This window comes from Bufo bufo, chromosome 1 (assembly GCF_905171765.1).
Source record: "Bufo bufo chromosome 1, aBufBuf1.1, whole genome shotgun sequence".
Taxonomy (NCBI): Eukaryota; Metazoa; Chordata; class Amphibia; order Anura; family Bufonidae; genus Bufo; species Bufo bufo.
Genome location: NC_053389.1, coordinates 764,254,775 through 764,273,005, shown reverse-complemented (window position 1 = coordinate 764,273,005; position 18,231 = coordinate 764,254,775). Strand labels below are relative to the sequence as shown.

Below are 18,231 nucleotides of genomic sequence, written 5' to 3'. Positions count from 1 at the left end.
CTATGGCAGGCACTGTACTGCTATGGCCGCTGTGTTCTCCTCTTCCCCCAGCAGTATGGATAGCCTTTCTTCCTCCTCCATGGAGGTAAAGTCTATCTATCTATTATCTATCATCTATCTCCAATCAATCAATCAATCACATATCTATCTCTCTATCTATCTATCTCATATCTATCTATAGTCTATCTGTATATTATCTATCTATCTATCTATCCATCTCATATCTATCTATCTAATATCTATCTATCTATCTATGTATCCATCTCATATCTATCTATCCATCTCCTATCTTCTAGCTGACCCATTGGTGTAATCGGTCCGTACATCACATGAGATGGCTCTTGGCTCTGAGGCACCTCATTAATGTCTGGTGCTTGTAAAATGTTAAAACCTGACACGATCTTTCATTATCACAGGAAGGTTTTGGGGTAATCCCATAAAGCAGTGATGTACTGCCTGCCATCTCACACGACTCCTCCTTCCGGTATAGCTGCCTACATCTGACATTATTGGGTCAGGCCTCCGGTGTACTGCACCGCCGCTAGAACTGCCATGATTATTCATATGTCATAGAGAGATGTATGAGAAGTTTTGATGGGTCGGGTTGTGAGTGCTGAGACCCCCATGGAGCTCTGACATAGCGAGCTCAGACCCCCACATAATAGGAAGGGATGGCATGTCCTGAAAAACTGAGCAGTGGTCAATCAGTTGGATTCCAGCTCTGACTCCGGACTCTTCCTTTGCCATCCAAGATGGCCGCACCACTTCTCAGACTACCTGATGCACACTGGGCATCAGGTTCCATGGACCCTTCTTGCTGCCCTTGGATTGGCCGGCGCTGTTCACGTGAGCACTGCTAACCAATCCGAAGGCAGGGGCAGAAAAGCAGGAAGTGTCTGAGATCAGTTTGCACCAGGTAGTCTGAGAAGCGGTGCGGCCATCTTGGATGGCAGAAAAGCACCCTGGGAACTAGTGGATCTGCAGCTAAAAAGATGAAAAAGACATCACTGTGTAAATGTTATGTTCACTCCCCAGTTAATGTGATTTAATTTTTTATTTTAATTATGAACCGGAGAGTCGCTTTAAAAAAAAAAAAAAGTATTAAAAAGATGATATACATTTTACAGTAATTTATTTCTATCCCAAACTGTGCTGGCAAAAATAAAAATACAGTTTCTTCTCGATAAAGCAAGGCCTCAGAGAGCCAAGGGGAAAAAAAGGAAGGTAGTCATTAAAGGCTATGGACACGCCAAATTTGTTCGCTGGGTTACATTGGAGATTTGATTAGGTGTGCTGTTTTATCCTATTTACTGTGGTGTAATGTATGTTAATTCTTACTGATATACCAGTTCTTAGAACACTTATTTAAAATGTGTTTTATTGCCTTATTGTACTTTTGACTTACTGAAAGGTTCAACAAAATCTGTTTAAACATAAAGGCTATGGACACCTTTGGGGACAATTGTTTATTTTATTATTATAATTGTTGCATTGTACTCATTTTGAGCTGAAAATCATTTTTTTCAATTGGTTTTTATTAAAAATGTTGAGCCCCTGTCTCTGTGCAGCCTTGAGATTCTCTAGTAGCAGGGGCTGAAAGTTCACTCTGTTCCGTCAGACAGCTTAGCGGACGGCTCCTGATCTCTGACCTTATAAACATTCATTATATCTTACTGATAAGAATGTGGTTCTAAGAAGTGTTTTTGATCTTTTAGTAATTCAGAGATAAGTGTTATTAGATGACGTCATAAAGACCAATTGAAAAAATGATTTTTAGCCCAAAATGAGTAAAATGCAATCATAAATAAAAAAAATTGCCCCTGAAGGTGTACATCACCTTTAAGGCTCTTTGAGACCTGGTTAGGTTGGAGTTCAGAAATTGAAATCTGGTCTGGATGTCGCCCTGCTCACACAGCTGATGGTTTGTTACAATGAATGCAGTATTGACAACCCCCTGTGAGTGAAGCAGCAGCCCTGCTCTCTCCTGTCCTTACGGCTAAACCTCCTTATTCTTTCAGATGAGCGCTCTGGCCCCCCTCCATCTCACCGACATGGCCAGCCCCGCTCTCAGTCCAGATGATTCGTCCCTGTCGGCGGCTTTCAGCGTCTCGCCCTCAGACTCTGAGAACCTCAGTCCAGATGAACTGGAGCTGCTCAGCAAGCTGGAGGAGCAGAACAGGTACGCAGGTTGACCTATAGAACTGGGGACATATAGGTTGCATATCCTACAGCATAGGGGCCACTTGCAGCACGTGATGCCATTCTGTGCGGCCCCAACCATCTGGACATGGAAATGGTTGTCCATGTGTGGGTGCCCACATGTAGTTGCCATGTCAGGAAGATAAAGAGTGGCACGCACGCAGGAGTAGGGATGAGCAAGTACCAATGCTTTACCATGTAGCTAGGTCTGGGTCCCCGTACCCTGTTTGGCACCCTAGAAAAGGAGTAGTAGTTTATGGAGGTTGTGAAATGCTAGGCTGTGACTACAACCATCCATATTCTGTAATGGAGAGAGACTCATGCATGCAAGGTCTCCTACTCTTTTTAGAATTATATTTGGAGAAGAATGGGGCCCCATTCTCTTGATTGGTGAGAGTCCTGTAAGTGGAACCCATAAACGTCTAAGATGATGATGCTCCTTTAAGTTATATTGTGGCCCTTGGGAGTGGTTCAGCATAACAGTGTGGCCCCGGATCAGAGAAGGATGTGCACCACCCTGGCATGTAGTGTGCACCCCTGTACACTTGCAAGCTTGACATAAACCTGCCAAGGAAAGTCAAATAACGGTAAGTAGTTGCCAGACTGCCAATGACTTCCCCTGAATCTGCACTTAGGGGAGGAGAACGGAAGGCCACCATGCACATTGATGGTCAAGTGGTCCCACCAAAATTGGTGGGTTCAGCCGACGTACATTTAATGTACATAGCCTGTTTAAGACTGGTGAAACAGATCCCCCTGAGAGCTTCTTAAAGTGTCCTGAAGGTTGATAATCTGAGGAACGGTATTGATTTCCTGGAAGAAAACACTGAATGATTTACATCTGAGGGATTAAGAGGAACCTTAAGAAATCAATAGTGAAGCCAGCGCTCTTTGGTGCATGCTTCGTCTGATGTGTCTGTTACTGAACGGCACTTTTTATGGTCCAGGATTCTCAGCACAAGGTTTTCATTTTGCTTCAGGGAGAAAGAATGTTTCAGAGTTGTCCTCATAAGTCAAGTTATTAAAGTGATGGTGGCTCAAGAAGCCATCTTCTTTTCTGGTCTGCCTCCTGGTATTACTGGAGCTTCAGCTGGCCAGGGTACATTGTAGGGAAAAATATAGTATTATAAGGCAGCCATGTCATGCATCACTCCATGCTCAGGCTTTAAAGTGAGGTCCCAAGTGGAGAACCCCCTATATGACATCTAAATTCCCTAATAGGGTATATAGAGGCAACCACTTTCAAAAATTGTATTCGTCCATTTCTTGGTTAGCCCAAAAATAACAATGATAGATGGTGGTAGGGCGTACCATGTTCTTACCTGAATTAGGAACTGAAATTAGTTGAATACAGGGAGTGCAGAATTATTAGGCAAGTTGTATTTTTGAGGATTAATTTTATTATTGAACAACAACCATGTTCTCAATGAACCCAAAAAACTCATTAATATCAAAGCTGAATATTTTTGGAAGTAGTTTTAGTTTGTTTTTAGTTTTAGCTATTTTAGGGGGATATCTGTGTGTGCAGGTGACTATTACTGTGCATAATTATTAGGCAACTTAACAAAAAAACAAATATATACCCATTTCAATTATTTATTTTTACCAGTGAAACCAATATAACATCTCAACATTCACAAATATACATTTCTGACATTCAAAAACAAAACAAAAACAAATCAGTGACCAATATAGCCACCATCTTCTTTGCAAGGACACTCAAAAGCCTGCCATCCATGGATTCTGCCAGTGTTTGATCTGGTTCACCATCAACATTGCGTGCAGCAGCAACCACAGCCTCCCAGACACTGCTCAGAGAGGTGTACTGTTTTCCCTCCTTGTAAATCTCACATTTGATTATGGACCACAGGTTCTCAATGGGGTTCAGATCAGGTGAACAAGGAGGCCATGTCATTAGATTTTCTTCTTTTATACCCTTTCTTGCCAGCCACGCTGTAGAGTACTTGGACGCGTGTGATGGAGCATTATCCTGCATGAAAATCATGTTTTTCTTGAAGGATGCAGACTTCTTCCTGTACCACTGCTTGAAGAAGGTGTCTTCCAGAAACTGGCAGTAGGACTGGGAGTTGAGCTTGACTCCATCCTCAACCCGAAAAGGCCCCACAAGCTCATCTTTGATGATACCAGCCCAAACCAGTACTCCACCTCCACCTTGCTGGCGTCTGAGTCGGACTGGAGCTCTCTGCCCTTTACCAATCCAGCCACGGGCCCATCCATCTGGCCCATCAAGACTCACTCTCATTTCATCAGTCCATAAAACCTTAGAAAAATCAGTCTTTGAGTTATTTCTTGGCCCAGTCTTGACGTTTCAGCTTTTGTGTCTTGTTCAGTGGTGGTCGTCTTTCAGCCTTTCTTACCTTGGCCATGTCTCTGAGTATTGCACACCTTGTGCTTTTGGGCACTTCAGTGATGTTGCAGCTCTGAAATATGGCCAAACTGGTGGCAAGTGGCATCTTGGCAGCTGCACGCTTGACTTTTCTCAGTTCATGGGCAGTTATTTGCGCCTTGGTTTTTTCCACCACGCTTCTTGCGACCCTGTTGACTATTTTGAATGAAACGCTTGATTGTTCGTTGATCACGCTTCAGAAGCTTTGCAATTTTAAGAGTGCTTGCATCCCTCTGCAAGATATCTCACTATTTTTGACTTTTCTGAGGCCTGTCAAGTCCTTCTTTTGACCCATTTTGCCAAAGGAAAGGAAGTTGCCTAATAATTATGCACACCTGATATAGGGTGTTGATGTCAATTAGACCACACCCCTTCTCATTACAGAGATGCACATCACCTAATATGCTTAATTGGTAGTATGCTTTCGAGCCTATACAGCTTGGAGTAAGACAACATGCATAAAGAGGATGATGTGGTCAAAATACTCATTTGCCTAATAATTCTGCACGCAGTGTATATAGCACCGGATTGCTAAAAATCATATATGGGTTCCGTGACATTACTTTTTTTTTTCTTTACAAGCAGCACCATCTATCCAAGGATCAATTTTTTTCCAAGGATGGTGGCCAGCATAGCAGTAATGAATATGGAGAATCCAGAAGACCCCAATACAAAGTGAAGACCATGTTGACAAACACTATTCATAGTCACCAGCATGGAGGGACAGTATACTGTAGGGTCAGGCAGACCACTCCAGGTGCCAGTTTGACTTTTAAGTGGGCTTACAAGGAGAACTTTTATAGACAGCAGTAAGAAAAACATTCCAAGTAGGTTAGCACCTTAAGAAAATTACTCCAGTTTCCTTGGATTTTTCTTGCCTTGGTCACCAGTAGGTTAATGAATGACTATGGTGGCACTTATAAGATCTTTGTTCCTTAGAGTCCTTTTTCGTGGACTGATGCCTAGCAATAACAAGCTCCTAACGACGATATAAAAGTCAGCCGGTGCTCCTTCAACTCCCAAACGGTTTTGCCTGAGTTCTGCTTGGGCTTTCAGACAAGAACCTAACAGATCAGCCCGAACTGAGCTCGGTTGGCAGGGTGAGGACGGAGGGCAGGACTGCTTTAACCCTTCACATATCGGGCTGTGTAGCAGCTAGAGATGTGGGCCTGGTCTTGTTTGAAAGCTTTAAAACAAGACCAGGATCACTCCTTAGCTCCACTACATTAGGTCGGGTGATATAGCCTTTGAAAATCAGGTAATGGATGCCCTTATGCCTTCCCTAACAGGAGAGATAGCAGTTGAAAGCAGGTAGAAATTGCCCAGTGGCAGGAGGCTGGCACACTCCAAATGAGCTTGCCCGTAGCTGGTATGATTCTCATGTTTGATCATTTCTGCGCAGAGCTCATTAAAATGTGCCGCGACCTTGTGCTGAAACCTTCCATTGCTGCGTGTGTCTGGGAAAGTCAGCTGCAATTCTCCCAGCAGGACAATGCTGTATAGATAGCGATGCCAGGCGGCTTTCATCCTCTGCACAATGTCCTCTTTCAGGCACATGGGGCCGGGTGAATAGCGCAGGCTGGCTTCTTTTCCACATTCATTCATACCAATTAAATATAGCATTCATTACCATGTACGAGGCAGAATAGGATTCCACGGACAGTATGTATAATTAATACACAAGCACTATACAAGGCAGGGTATATTCTATTACCACAGTGCAGATTCCTGTACTAAACATTGTTGTGCCCTTTGCTCAAGACTGCCCTCAGAAGGTAAAGGGAAGTACTGCAATGCAAGCAATTAAAGGAATTGTCTCATCTCAGACAATGTAAATGGGTTCAAAACTATTTGCACTTAAAGGAGTTGTCTCATCATAGACAATGGGGCATATCGCTAGGATATAGCCCCATTGTCTGATAGGTGCGGTCCACCTATATTGAGAATGGAGCCCCGAAATTGGTGGAGGTCACACTGCGCATGCGCAGCTCCCTCCAATAGCCGTTGGCTATTTCCATAAGGCTCATAGAAGTGAATGGGAGCGGTGGCCGCTCATGCGCGGTAACGCTTCCCATTTACTTCTTGGGAGAGCATTGGTGGTGGGCCGGACCGAGTCCTCCAGCTAACCACTTTGGCGGGGCTCCGTTCCTGGTATAGGTGGGGTCTAAGCGAGCCAAAATACTTTATGGGTCTCAAAGATGGGAGACTAAGGGTGTAAGTAAAGGAGGTGCCAAGATTGCCGTCACCACTTCTTCAGAGCATGCCCCTTTGCTCTAAAATGTGAAAAATTGGCTTCTACCTCACAGTTTTTTTTTTGCCTTCCTCTGGATCAACCTGCAGGAGAACAGGCCGAACTGGATGGACAGATGTCTTAATAACTATGTAAAGGGTGCCTATCATTTTAATACTGATATGTCAAAAGTTCTGACTGGTGCGGAGACCCTCACTGATCACTAAAATGAGGAGGCCGAAGCATTTAGCTGAGTGATGTTCCCCTCCATTCCTGGCTATGCTTAGATCTTCTTGAAGAGCAGAGTGAGCGGTGTATGGATTCCTGGACAGTCTATGGTGCTGGACAGACATGGCCACTGAGCTCAGCTGGGCACTTCTGTCCTGTGTTCTAGCAATTAGTGGGGTTCTCGGCACATGGTCCATCAAAACTTTCTGACCTGTCAGAGGTTTATTAAAATGATAGTTACCATTTAATGGGATTCTCTGATGACCTTTCCTTAGGATAAGTCGTCAATATCATATCGGCAGAGGTCCCAATACCATGTAGCCACCATGCTGGGCAACTGCAGTATTGCTCCCAGACAAGTACACAGTGTATGGATCTTCTGTAGACAGCTGGTGGGGTGGGAGACCGTCCCCTGCCGATCTGATCTTGATGGTAGTCTGCACACATCTATAGACTACCCATCGCTACATTTTATTACATCCAAAGAGTTATATAATGAACCAGACCCAGACAGTATCAAAAACCATTCCATAAACCTGCCATGACGTGGGGAGCATGCCACGATCGGTAGCACAACCTGGACTCAAAGCAGAGTTGGAGTCAGTGTTGCGATCAAGAACCGCACGGCCAAACTGGTCCTTAATTGCATTGTTAATGGCCACGCGGCCCGTGGATTTTTTGGTGCAGATCTGATGCAGTTTTGCCACAGATCTCACCTTCCATTGAAAGGGTGAAATTCACAGCTAAAACCGCAAACATAATTGACACACTGCAGATTTTGAAATCGGCACAGAATAAATCTCCAGAGTGTCCATGAGACTTGTCTATTCTCGTACACTTTGCTGATACTGTGCTACGCTGTGGTTTTTCAGCACGGGAATCCGCACGTATTCCGCAACGTGTGCAGGTGGCCTTAGCGGCAGATATGGGTGGGCTGTCTTTCTGGCGGTATTGAGGTTATTTCTTACGCACATCAGTGGGCCATCTTTTAATGATGGTCTATATGTGCGGCTTCTTTACTGCTTGTTGGGGACAGGTCCAGGCTTTTACTGGTAGGTTTTTCTGAAATGCTTTTTAATATTGTCTGGGTCATTATATAACTCTGTAGACCTAATAAAAATGTATGGGTGGCTATGCTTTTCCTTTGTGGTTTTCCTTTGTGGTTGCCGTCCTAAGGATAGATCATCGGTAACTAAGTCCAGGAGAACCCTTTTAAGAAAATCTCTGGTTGCCATTGTCTGATGTCTGCAATCTTCCTCGTTGTGTCTTAGACTCCTGGAAGCAGACTCCAAATCCCTACGCAGTGTTTCCGGATCCTGCAGGACAAATGTCACCTCCCCGGGGCCACCACCTCTGGACCAGGACAGCTGGGAGCTTTGGGGACGCATTGTCACTCACTGGGAGGAATGGACCAGGAGGAAGGAGAAGCTTTTGAAGGTCAGTGACAGGCATAGTTGATGGAGAAGACACCGGGTTTAGGTTACAACTCTCTGGAGGGAATATTACATTACATTCCAATGTCTTACACTGCTGGCAATCATTAACGCTGATTGTCTTATTACTGTGAGGACGGATCAGTGCACAGATCTTATACTACCTGCCTCATCCTGTGTTATGGTTACCTCTGCCGGTACTGGCTGGTAAGTCACAGGCTCAGCTTTCTGTCCAGGGTCTTCAACGTCCACACAGGTGCCGTAACCCAACCCGTGTCCGTGCCATCATTGTTGAGAACATGTACATTGCAGGTGGTAACCCATCGGGACAGGTCCCATGTCAGATGTATGGCCTGTGATCTATAAGGACAGGGACTGCAGTGCGATGCAGTCAGGAGGGGCCGAATGGGACCTCCAAAACAGTACCGATTGGTAAACAGGACTACATTAACAAGTGTAGTACTTTTTAGATTTTGGGCACATTGGTAGAAACAAATGATGAGAAACTCCTTGAAATAGATCTCTCGTTTGTCACCTTCTTACTTTTGCGTCCCACAGGAGCTTATACGGAAGGGGATCCCTCATCACTTTCGAGCCATAGTATGGCAGATGCTGTGCAACGCAACAGACATGCCAGTGAAAAAGCAATATGCCGATCTTCTAAAGATGTCCTCTCCATGTGAGAAGCTGATCCGGAGGGACATTGCTCGAACCTACCCAGAGCATGACTTCTTCAGGGGCCAGGACAGCCTGGGGCAGGAGGGGCTGTTCAATGTCATGAAGGTAAAGCATGGGAGGATCACATGTCCATGGATGCATGGGAGGAAAATAAAAAATGCCCTTGCTGCATGAGGGATCAATGAGAAATGTTACCGCTCAATTAGTAAACTCAGAATTAGTATAATTAATCCTATTCGGTGTTCAAGTAATACCCTCCCCACCTACTCTCCATGTATATAGTTGTATGAAATATGTTCACATATACTGGTTAAAATTTACATGTAAAATACAAACTGTATGCAGTGAGCTCCCCCTAGTGGAGGCCGCAGGCAGCAAGAATTGTATTATTTAACTCTAGGTCTATACAGGGGGTTTGGGGCTCGGTATCAGTAAAATGGAGCCTCAGTGACTATAAAGATGCATAGTACTCTAGAGAGAAAATGTGGTTTGTCTCCATAGTGCTGTATGCAGGATTATCAGTTTTCTGTCCCCCTCCCTCCAGGCATACTCACTGATAGACCGAGAGGTGGGCTACTGTCAGGGCAGTGCTTTCATTGTGGGCTCCTTCTTATGCTGGTGAGTTATGTATGATACTATCTATACATCCATTACAGCTGATGGCTATTGCTCCTGAATTCCCATTGCACATGCACACCTGACACAGCCGAGCATGCGTATGTTCACAATGGGGGAGAGAGAAATAAGCCTGCGGGACCAGGAGGATTGGACAGGTTTAAAGTCAACATTGCCAATCTTTCTTTTCCCCTAACATCTGCCATCAGGTAAGGGTTGGGACACACCCCCATACCTAGTAAGGGCTCAGAAATCGAGCGGTTCAGCTTGGACTTTATCCAATGTGTATGGCCACCTTTACTCTGATCTACAATCCTGTGCTTTTCTCTTATGTCCATTGCTCCTCCGCCCCATTCAGATTGCCTGAGGAAGAAGCCTTCTGCGTGTTTGTCCGGCTAATGCAGGAGTACCGGTTACGAGAGCTCTTCAAGCCCAGTATGGCTGAGCTCGGCTTATTGTATATACCAGCTGAGTATATGTTACAGGTACGTTGGGCTCCATGGGTTTTTTGGATCTTGATACAATAACCTGAGTTTTTTTTTTATTATAGATTTCTAATAATTGGTTGGACCTGTAAATGTTTGCCAGGTTTCACTACAGGCTCATCTGGACCCTTCATGGTCGTAATTACTTTGGCTGAAACCCTTCAATCACCTTCATTGAGAAAGGAGACTAGATACTAGGCTTCATTGTGTGCATTGTACGCAGTAAAATAGAGGACACTGTGGCAGAGTAGCAAGTACCCACGTATCAAAGCCAGCTAGGGTGTACAGCACATTAATGAGGATGGCGATTTAAAACCATAAAAGGCTGACCAGGCAGGAAGTGTTGTCATGGGGCGCTGGAGTACAGAAGTCTGTATGGGATGAGATGGCTTACCCAACATTCTCAGAGACAGGGATGTATTGATGCTTAAAAGAGTGGTGCATACATTTGATCTCTAACCCCGTAGAAGGTGCATATTATGTAATCTGTAGTGAATATAATCTTCTTACTGTGACTGGTATTTGTGAGTTATTAACCTCCCTTCTGATCCTCAGCTGTGTCATGTGACCAGCAATCAGACTTTACAATAACACAGGAAGGCAATTTCTCTTATATTTCTATGGGAGACTCAATGTCAGTCTCACAGGAATGAATAGAGAAGCAACTGACTTCCTGTCCTGTGGTCAGTTGGAGATCTGAGTGCTGGTCACATGACAGAGGCTGAGATCAGAAGGGAGGGGAATCTCACAAATACAGATTTTATCTGCAGGTCACAGAATGAAACCTTTTTTGTGGGAGTACTTCTTTACACTCTCTATATCTTCAATGTTTCATGCTTGTCTTCTTCAGACCAGCTCCCAGAGCTAAACCTCCACTTTCGCTCTCACTGCTTCCACACGTCTATGTACGCCTCGTCTGGTTTTTGACCCAGTTCCTCACATCGTTCCCTTTGCCTATAGCCACTCGTGTGTTTTGATATCTTCATTTACGAGGTGAGTGGCAGACGTGACGCCGCCCGTGTACGGCGTGATTTCTGTGATTTAACTGAACTGAGGCTCTGGTGTCTACTTGCAGGGACTGAGGTTATATTCCGGGTAGGGATGGCTCTGCTGACTGTAAATCAGACTGAACTGATGCAGCTTGACATGGAAGGGATGTCTCAGGTAAGGATTTAGGAGCTTCTTGTGTATGGCGATCATTTGGGAACCATTGCCATAACCAGTAGTGGACAAGACTGCCTGATGTCTTGGGGCTGCCGGAATTTAAACTTGGTAGAATTGGGGGTACATTTACACATCCATTTTCCAATTTCTTTTCACTACAGTTTTTGGGGCATGCTGTAGGGAGTCGGCGTGCCGTTGTCTAGTGACAGCGTGGCTCCTGCTTTAAAGGGGTTTGTCCCGATTTAGACAACTTATCCCCTGTCCACAGGTTAGGGGATAAAGGTCATCGGGGGTATCCGCAGGATCGTAGTAACCTGAAAGAATGAATTATGAAAACAGATTAGTCAGTGTTAATCGTGAACGGTATAAAAATATTAATTCCAAAAAATCCCTTTTCTTCTATATTAGCGCCAAATGATAAGGACAAATTACACCAAGATGATATATGGTCCCAAATGCTGCTAATAAAAAATACAATTTTCTCCCGTCAAAAATCGAGGCCTTATGTAGCCCAAAAAAATAAGAAAAGATTAGGCTGCTGAAAGGCAGAGAGGCAATAACAAAAGTGTAGTTGGTCAGTAAGGGGATAATACGTGGCTTCTCTAATGTCTTTTTCAGCCTAATTTTTCTCCTCTTCTGCTGCACAGCTAGATGCATTTCACTCACAAGCAGGGAGCGTCCCCCTTCTGTTGAATCTACCGGCACGTTACTGGTGTGACTCCTTTCCCCTACTCCTTTGCTTCAGCTCCGGAGCTCATAGAAGAATAAGGAGGAATAGATCCCACTTACAGACACACAGGAGGCTCCTGTTCAGAAGCATGTAGAAGCCATTCTCTTGTCAGGCCCAGGATCCCAGCTAGCGCTGCCACGCCGCCATTTTCTGTAAGGCTACTTTCACACTAGCGTTTTTGGTGGATCCGGCAGGGTTCAGCAAAAACGCTTCCGTTACTGATAATACTACCATCTGCACCCGTTATGAACGATCTGGTTGTTATTATTTTTATCATAGGACAGACGATCCGCCATGAACTCCATTGAAAGTCAGTGGGGGACGGATCAGTGTTCTATTGTGTCAGAGAAAAACGGATCCGTGCAGCGGCTGGACCGCAGGGGCAATATGTGAGCTACGGTGGGCCGATGGGGGGTAGTAGGCAGTTTTACTCACGGTTAGCAGAACTCCATGGGCCGGTGTGGCAATGAATGGAAGGTCAGCACCAGCTCCTTCGGGGCACACTCTGGGTGTACAGGGATTCCCTGCCAGATGGTGGTTGAGGTGCCCTTGGTGGTCTGGGTTTTAGGTGCCGTGGAGTCAGGGTCCCTATTGTTTGTGAGACCAGCACCGCAAAGGTGCAATTGGAGGATGGCGAAGAATGAGTCAATAAGTTGCTGAACCAAACTAGAACTTTACTTAGTAAGTTGCCTTGAGGTAGGTATCCAATATCAGTGCTTTTCCTTATAATTAGTTGGTAAAGCTACAAATTCTTCAACAGGCTTAGCAGAGCTGAGTTGGTTTAAGAAATTGATCAGGCTGGAGTAGGCGAATGCTTTCACTAGCTGCGTCTATCTTTGTATAAACCTTGCTTCAGGAAATCTGGATCCTTATCACCTCTGGGCTACCAAACAGGGCGGTCTCCCTAGCGGCAGGCATCAGGTCTTCTGCATCCATTTTTTGTACAGGTGCTTTCATATAGGAAGAAGAAATCCAGTCACTTTTGGCTTTGGTCTCCTACTTATCTGGCCCTTCTGGAAAGGTGTGTCCGCCCTTCTCCTCCGCTAACCTCTAATCCTCTCACTTCTGTTGACTGAGGCCTGCTAATTTATATGTGGTGTGATAGCACCACCTAGTGACGTGTGGATGAAATGCTATAACCAGCCGTTGAAAGGATTTGTGCAGCTATTACAGAGATGTTGATATTATTATGACCTGAAATATACAAAAGCTTTTAAGTTCCCACTTTTAACACGTAGTGGGACACTACATCCGTCCCCATTGACTTGCATTGTGGGTCATGGCAGATCCGTCTTTTTCCGCATCCCATGACGGAAAGCAAACCGCGGCATCCGGTATTAGAATGCAACCAAATGGAACGGAATGCATTTTGGAGCATTCCGTTCTGTGCAGTTACGTTTTGTCCACATTGACAATGAAAGGGGACAAAACAGAAGCGTTTATTTCCAGTATTGAGACCCTATGAAGGATCTCAATACCGGAAAATATTAACGCTAGTGTGAAAGTAGCCTAAACTGTCTCTGTTACCAGGGACGGATCCTGCCTGACAACAGGCAGTGGACTGCATCTAAGGTGGTAGCGAGACCCCCTAGTGGCCATGACTTGGCAGATTTTTTTCGGGTGGACGCAGGCAGATTTTTTAAATAAAGCGATTTAGAAATTTGCTAGTTACACCATTCTCTATTAAATGAAAGGAAATTGTGTAAAAGTGCAGTGACTCTTTAAAGGGAGTCTGTCATCAGCATTTCACTTTTTATAACCCTTCCCATAGCTCCCTAGCATGCTTACATTTAATAAAAACGTTACCTCTGGCATCAATCCTGGACTTATAGAACCATCAAAAACGATCTTTATAACTTATGCAAATAAGGGCTCGCAAGTGCCCAGGGGCGGCGTTACACTCGTAGGTGCCCTGCTTGCTCAGCCTTTTTTTATTGCGTTCCCCCGCCCCTTCCTACCCTCCGCCCGTCCATCCTTTCCCTCTGACCGCCTTTCTACTAACTTGTTATTCCGCCGAGATCCCGCGCCTGCGCACTCAGTCCGTCGGCTGGCGCATGCGCACTGCGATGCCCATTCCTTGTATGGCATCACAGTAATTAATGTGCATGCGCCGGCTTCGCGCCGTTAGCCGTGGCATGCGCAATAGTTACTGTGATGCCGTACAAGGAATGGGCATCGCAGTGCGCATGCACCAGCCAACGGACTGAGTGCGCAGGCGCGGGATCTCGGCGGAATAACAAGTTAGTAGAAAGGCGGTCAGAGGGAAAGGATGGCGGGCGAGGGTAGGAAGGGGCAGGGGAACGCAATAAAAAGGATGAACTAGCAGGGCACCTACGAGGGTAACGCCGCCCCTGGGCACTTGCGAGCCCTCATTTGCATAAGTTATTAAGATCGTTTTGATGGTTCTATAAGTCCAGGATTGCTGCCAGAGGTAAAGTTTTTATTAAATGTAAGCATGCTAGGGAGCTATGGGAAGGGTTAAAAAAGTGAAATGCTGATGACAGACTCCCTTTAATAGAGGAACTGTCACCCGCTCCTGACATGTCTGTTTTAATAGCTACATGCATTCCCTATGTAAATATGTTCTGCCTTTATTATTTCCTACTAGAAGTTATGAATGAATTGCTAGCAGGTCTGCAGTAAGGGTACAGAGGGGGTGGTAACCAGTTGGGGGCGTGTACCTGCTCACTCTTCCTCTATCCAATCAGTGCTGCCATTGTGAGACTGTGCAGGTACACGCCCCCAACTGGTTACCTCCCCTCTGTACCCTTACTGCAGACTGCTAGCAATTCATTCATAACTTCTAGTAGAAATAATAAAGAAATGGCAGAACATAGAGCCATAAGAGTAAATGCTCCAGATTTGGTATTACACGGGGAATGCATGAAGCTATTAAAACAGACATGTCAGGGGCGGCATAGTAACTTTAATACAGGTAGTAATATCTTTTGCCTTGCTATTTCTCAGTACTTTCAGAAGGTGATCCCACATCAGTTTGACAGCTGCCCAGATAAGCTCATCCATAAGGCTTACCAAGTGAAGTACAACCCCAAGAGGATGAAACGGTATGGAGAAACTCTCCACCATTCCCAGTATGGTTTATTGTGTGGCTGTCAAGCTGAGACATCTTGTTGGTTTTCTCTTTAGATTGGAGAAAGAATACGCTGCTATTAAAAGCAAAGAGATGGAAGAGCAAATCGAAATCAAGGTGAGCACCATGAATGATGTTTTACAACTATGTCCGCCTATAGCAAGGTGAAATACAGCACTTAAGATGTTCCAAGGTACGCTCTGCCTCAGTCTAGTCAGGATATGTAGATCTCATTGAGGAGGGCCCTGGTCTATAAGCCAGAGTGGGGAGGTCTGGAGGGCTTGGAGTTACCATGTAATACCTAATTTCTCCTATAGTGGCCACTGCAGGAGAAATGTGCAGCTTCCTGCAGCAGTAAAAGCATCTCCTGATCTGAAGGACTCCATTACCATGTAATACCGCATTTCTCCTGTAGTGGCTGCTGCAGGAGAAATGTGACCCCTGCCCCAGCAATAACAGCCGATCCCTACAGGTTTCATCTGCCTACAGTGGCTTACAGGCCTTACACCCAGGCAGGGGCGGACTAGGAACTTAAAGTGGCCCTGGAAAAAAGTGGCCCCGTTTTGTAGTTGGGTCCAAATTGATGGAAGGCAGGGCCACTCATATTGTGGCACATTATACATCTCCAACAGAGCCAAATACCACAGTCTATCACAAAATACTCCCCCAGCAGCACAAAATACATACCCAAAAACTTCCACTGGCCGGCCGCAAGGAGGGCTCAGGTAGCCCCCTGGGCATCGGCCCACCGGCAAATTTTCCTATAAGGTCTATGGCCAATCCGCCGCTGCCACCAGAGCCCTCCTCATTGCTCTTGGCTGGTTAAATACTACTGGGGACACTATAGGGCCAGGCAGCATGCTAAAGGTAGATCTGGCTTGGTGTTGTGGCCCACATCTCACTTCCTAAGCCCCCTGATCCATGGCTTAATTAGTGACAATTTGAGGAAAAGGAGGACAGAACATGGCAGCTACTGATGGCCACCACAGAGGGACAGCTTCTGAGGCTGTATTTTCTGCTGCACTACGGTATCGCTGACCCTGCAAACTTATATTGACCCCATCGACATGTGTTGCCCTGCCGTCTGTCAGTTTGGGGCCACTTTTAGTTTTTTTTTCCTGAGCCACTTTAAGTATCTGGTCCACCCCTGGCTGCCTAATCCTGGCAATCGGCTAATTATTTGGAGAAGGGTTGTCAGATAAGGCATGAAGCAGTGCGTTTGTCTCTCCAAATTCTAAAAGGAGATCACGAGATAAAGTCATTTGAGATCCTACAAACAGTTGAGGGAACGTTTCATGTTCTTTTAATGAAACAGAAGTGGAAAGTTGAGAGAAGCTTCCAAATCAAGTCCTAGATATGTAGTAGAGCTTTCTCTTGGCCGTTTTGTTGCCCCTTGCTAAGTAACGGACTAAGGACTGTATGACACTGCCCGATCTTAGGGCAGGATAAGTGCTGAGAGACAGTAAACTCTTCAATCAGCGCACAGAACCACTGCAAAGTACGTGTGAGAAGAACGATTGCTATGCGATCATTCCTCCCCCATTCAGCACCTCTCTGATTTGCCGAGTAACCTTGTATCCTGTGGATAGGAGTAGGAATACTACACGTTATTGCAAGGAGTGTAATATTAGTGCGGAAGGTTTATTGTACCTGACTTTTCTTACTACCCTTTATACAGCGATTGAGAACCGAGAACAGACTTCTAAAGCAGCGCATCGAAACTCTAGAAAAGGTAAGGCATAAGCTGTCATCATCGTGTCCCATCTGTAGTATACCTATCTTCTTCCATTCCCATCTTTCCTGTGCGGGAGATTTAAAGATGGCTGCCTTGCTTTCATGCTCCTATTATAATTACTCTGCTGACTGCTTGACCCCATGAATTCTACCAAACTGGATGTGTTATCAGTGGACACTGAGCGGCAGCCATTTTTCATTCTCCTTGGGTAATTTCTGGCTTTAGAGTTTATAAATTGGTCTAAAGCGAACCTGTCATGTTCTGTCCTGCTCTTGTAGTGCGGTGGTGGTTACCTTTTTCTTTCTCTCTCCCCCCCCCCCTTCTTCTGCTCTGTCTTTGTTTCTCTCCCTCTCTGTCCATTTATCTCGTCCTGTCCCCTCGTCTTTGTGGACTACCTCATAGGAAAGTGCTGCGTTAGCGGACAGGCTCATCCAGGTATGGTCATCTATCTTCTTGTCTTGTCTTCAGGATCGTTCCTGCTTTTTCCTGTTGTTTTTTTCCTAACAAAGCGAACGTAAGAAGAGGTAGCGTGGAGCCAGTAAAGGTGGTTAGGGGTTCATGTAAGGAAGATGTCAGGTTCACTAGTTCTGAGCCACGGTCACGGGTCATGTAGTATTTCCTCATCCTCATTATAATCTGAGTATAGCTAATTCCCTTTGCTTAAAGGGGTTCCCTGGGAATGATTTAAAATGGCCTCCATCAACCTGTCATGGAATGTGAGCAGGACTGGTTGCCACCACGTGCAGAGCTGCCTTGCATATACTACACATTGGTGAGCGTTCCTGTCAGGCTGCTCAGCCATGATGGCATATCATAGGCAGAATCACATAAATTACCCCGTCACAACTGGAGCCAACCAGCTCTGCTCCCATTTTAGAACAGGTTGCTGGTGGCCATTTTGTGTCATTTTTGGAGAACCCCTTTAAAGGGAACCTGGGAGGAGATTTGCTGCCTGAACCATGAGTAATATGAAATCCCAACAGGCTCCCTGGTTGTATACAATTATGAGAGTCATTTATGACACCTGAAACTTGCCTAAAAAAGTCGCAAGCCCGCGATTTGCAACTTTTTGAATGCCACTGCGCTTAAATGTAGGCACATGTGGCATTTGTACACCTCTCCTGCTACTTTTCAAAAAAGGGGAGTGGCAGGATCTTGGGGGGGGGGGGGGGGGGGAAGGTCCCTCAACCCCGGCAACATTCATCATTCATTGTCCCCCTAGTTTACTGGGGTAAA

The 18,231-nt window shown here is 45.4% G+C and overlaps 1 protein-coding gene across 1 annotated transcript in view; it reads left to right on the top strand.

Annotated features, from left to right (window-relative positions):
* The window catches only part of EVI5L (ecotropic viral integration site 5 like), a 46,593-nt gene that overhangs the window by 3,306 nt on the left and 25,056 nt on the right, over nucleotides 1–18,231 (top strand). Inside the window, 13 exon segments of the mRNA XM_040414691.1 lie at nucleotides 2,019–2,179; nucleotides 8,336–8,501; nucleotides 9,056–9,280; nucleotides 9,720–9,793; nucleotides 10,149–10,275; nucleotide 10,555; nucleotides 11,126–11,188; nucleotides 11,191–11,268; nucleotides 11,351–11,439; nucleotides 15,137–15,234; nucleotides 15,317–15,377; nucleotides 16,939–16,992; nucleotides 17,398–17,430. Of these exon segments, the coding sequence (XP_040270625.1) occupies nucleotides 2,019–2,179; nucleotides 8,336–8,501; nucleotides 9,056–9,280; nucleotides 9,720–9,793; nucleotides 10,149–10,275; nucleotide 10,555; nucleotides 11,126–11,188; nucleotides 11,191–11,268; nucleotides 11,351–11,439; nucleotides 15,137–15,234; nucleotides 15,317–15,377; nucleotides 16,939–16,992; nucleotides 17,398–17,430 (1,230 nt within the window).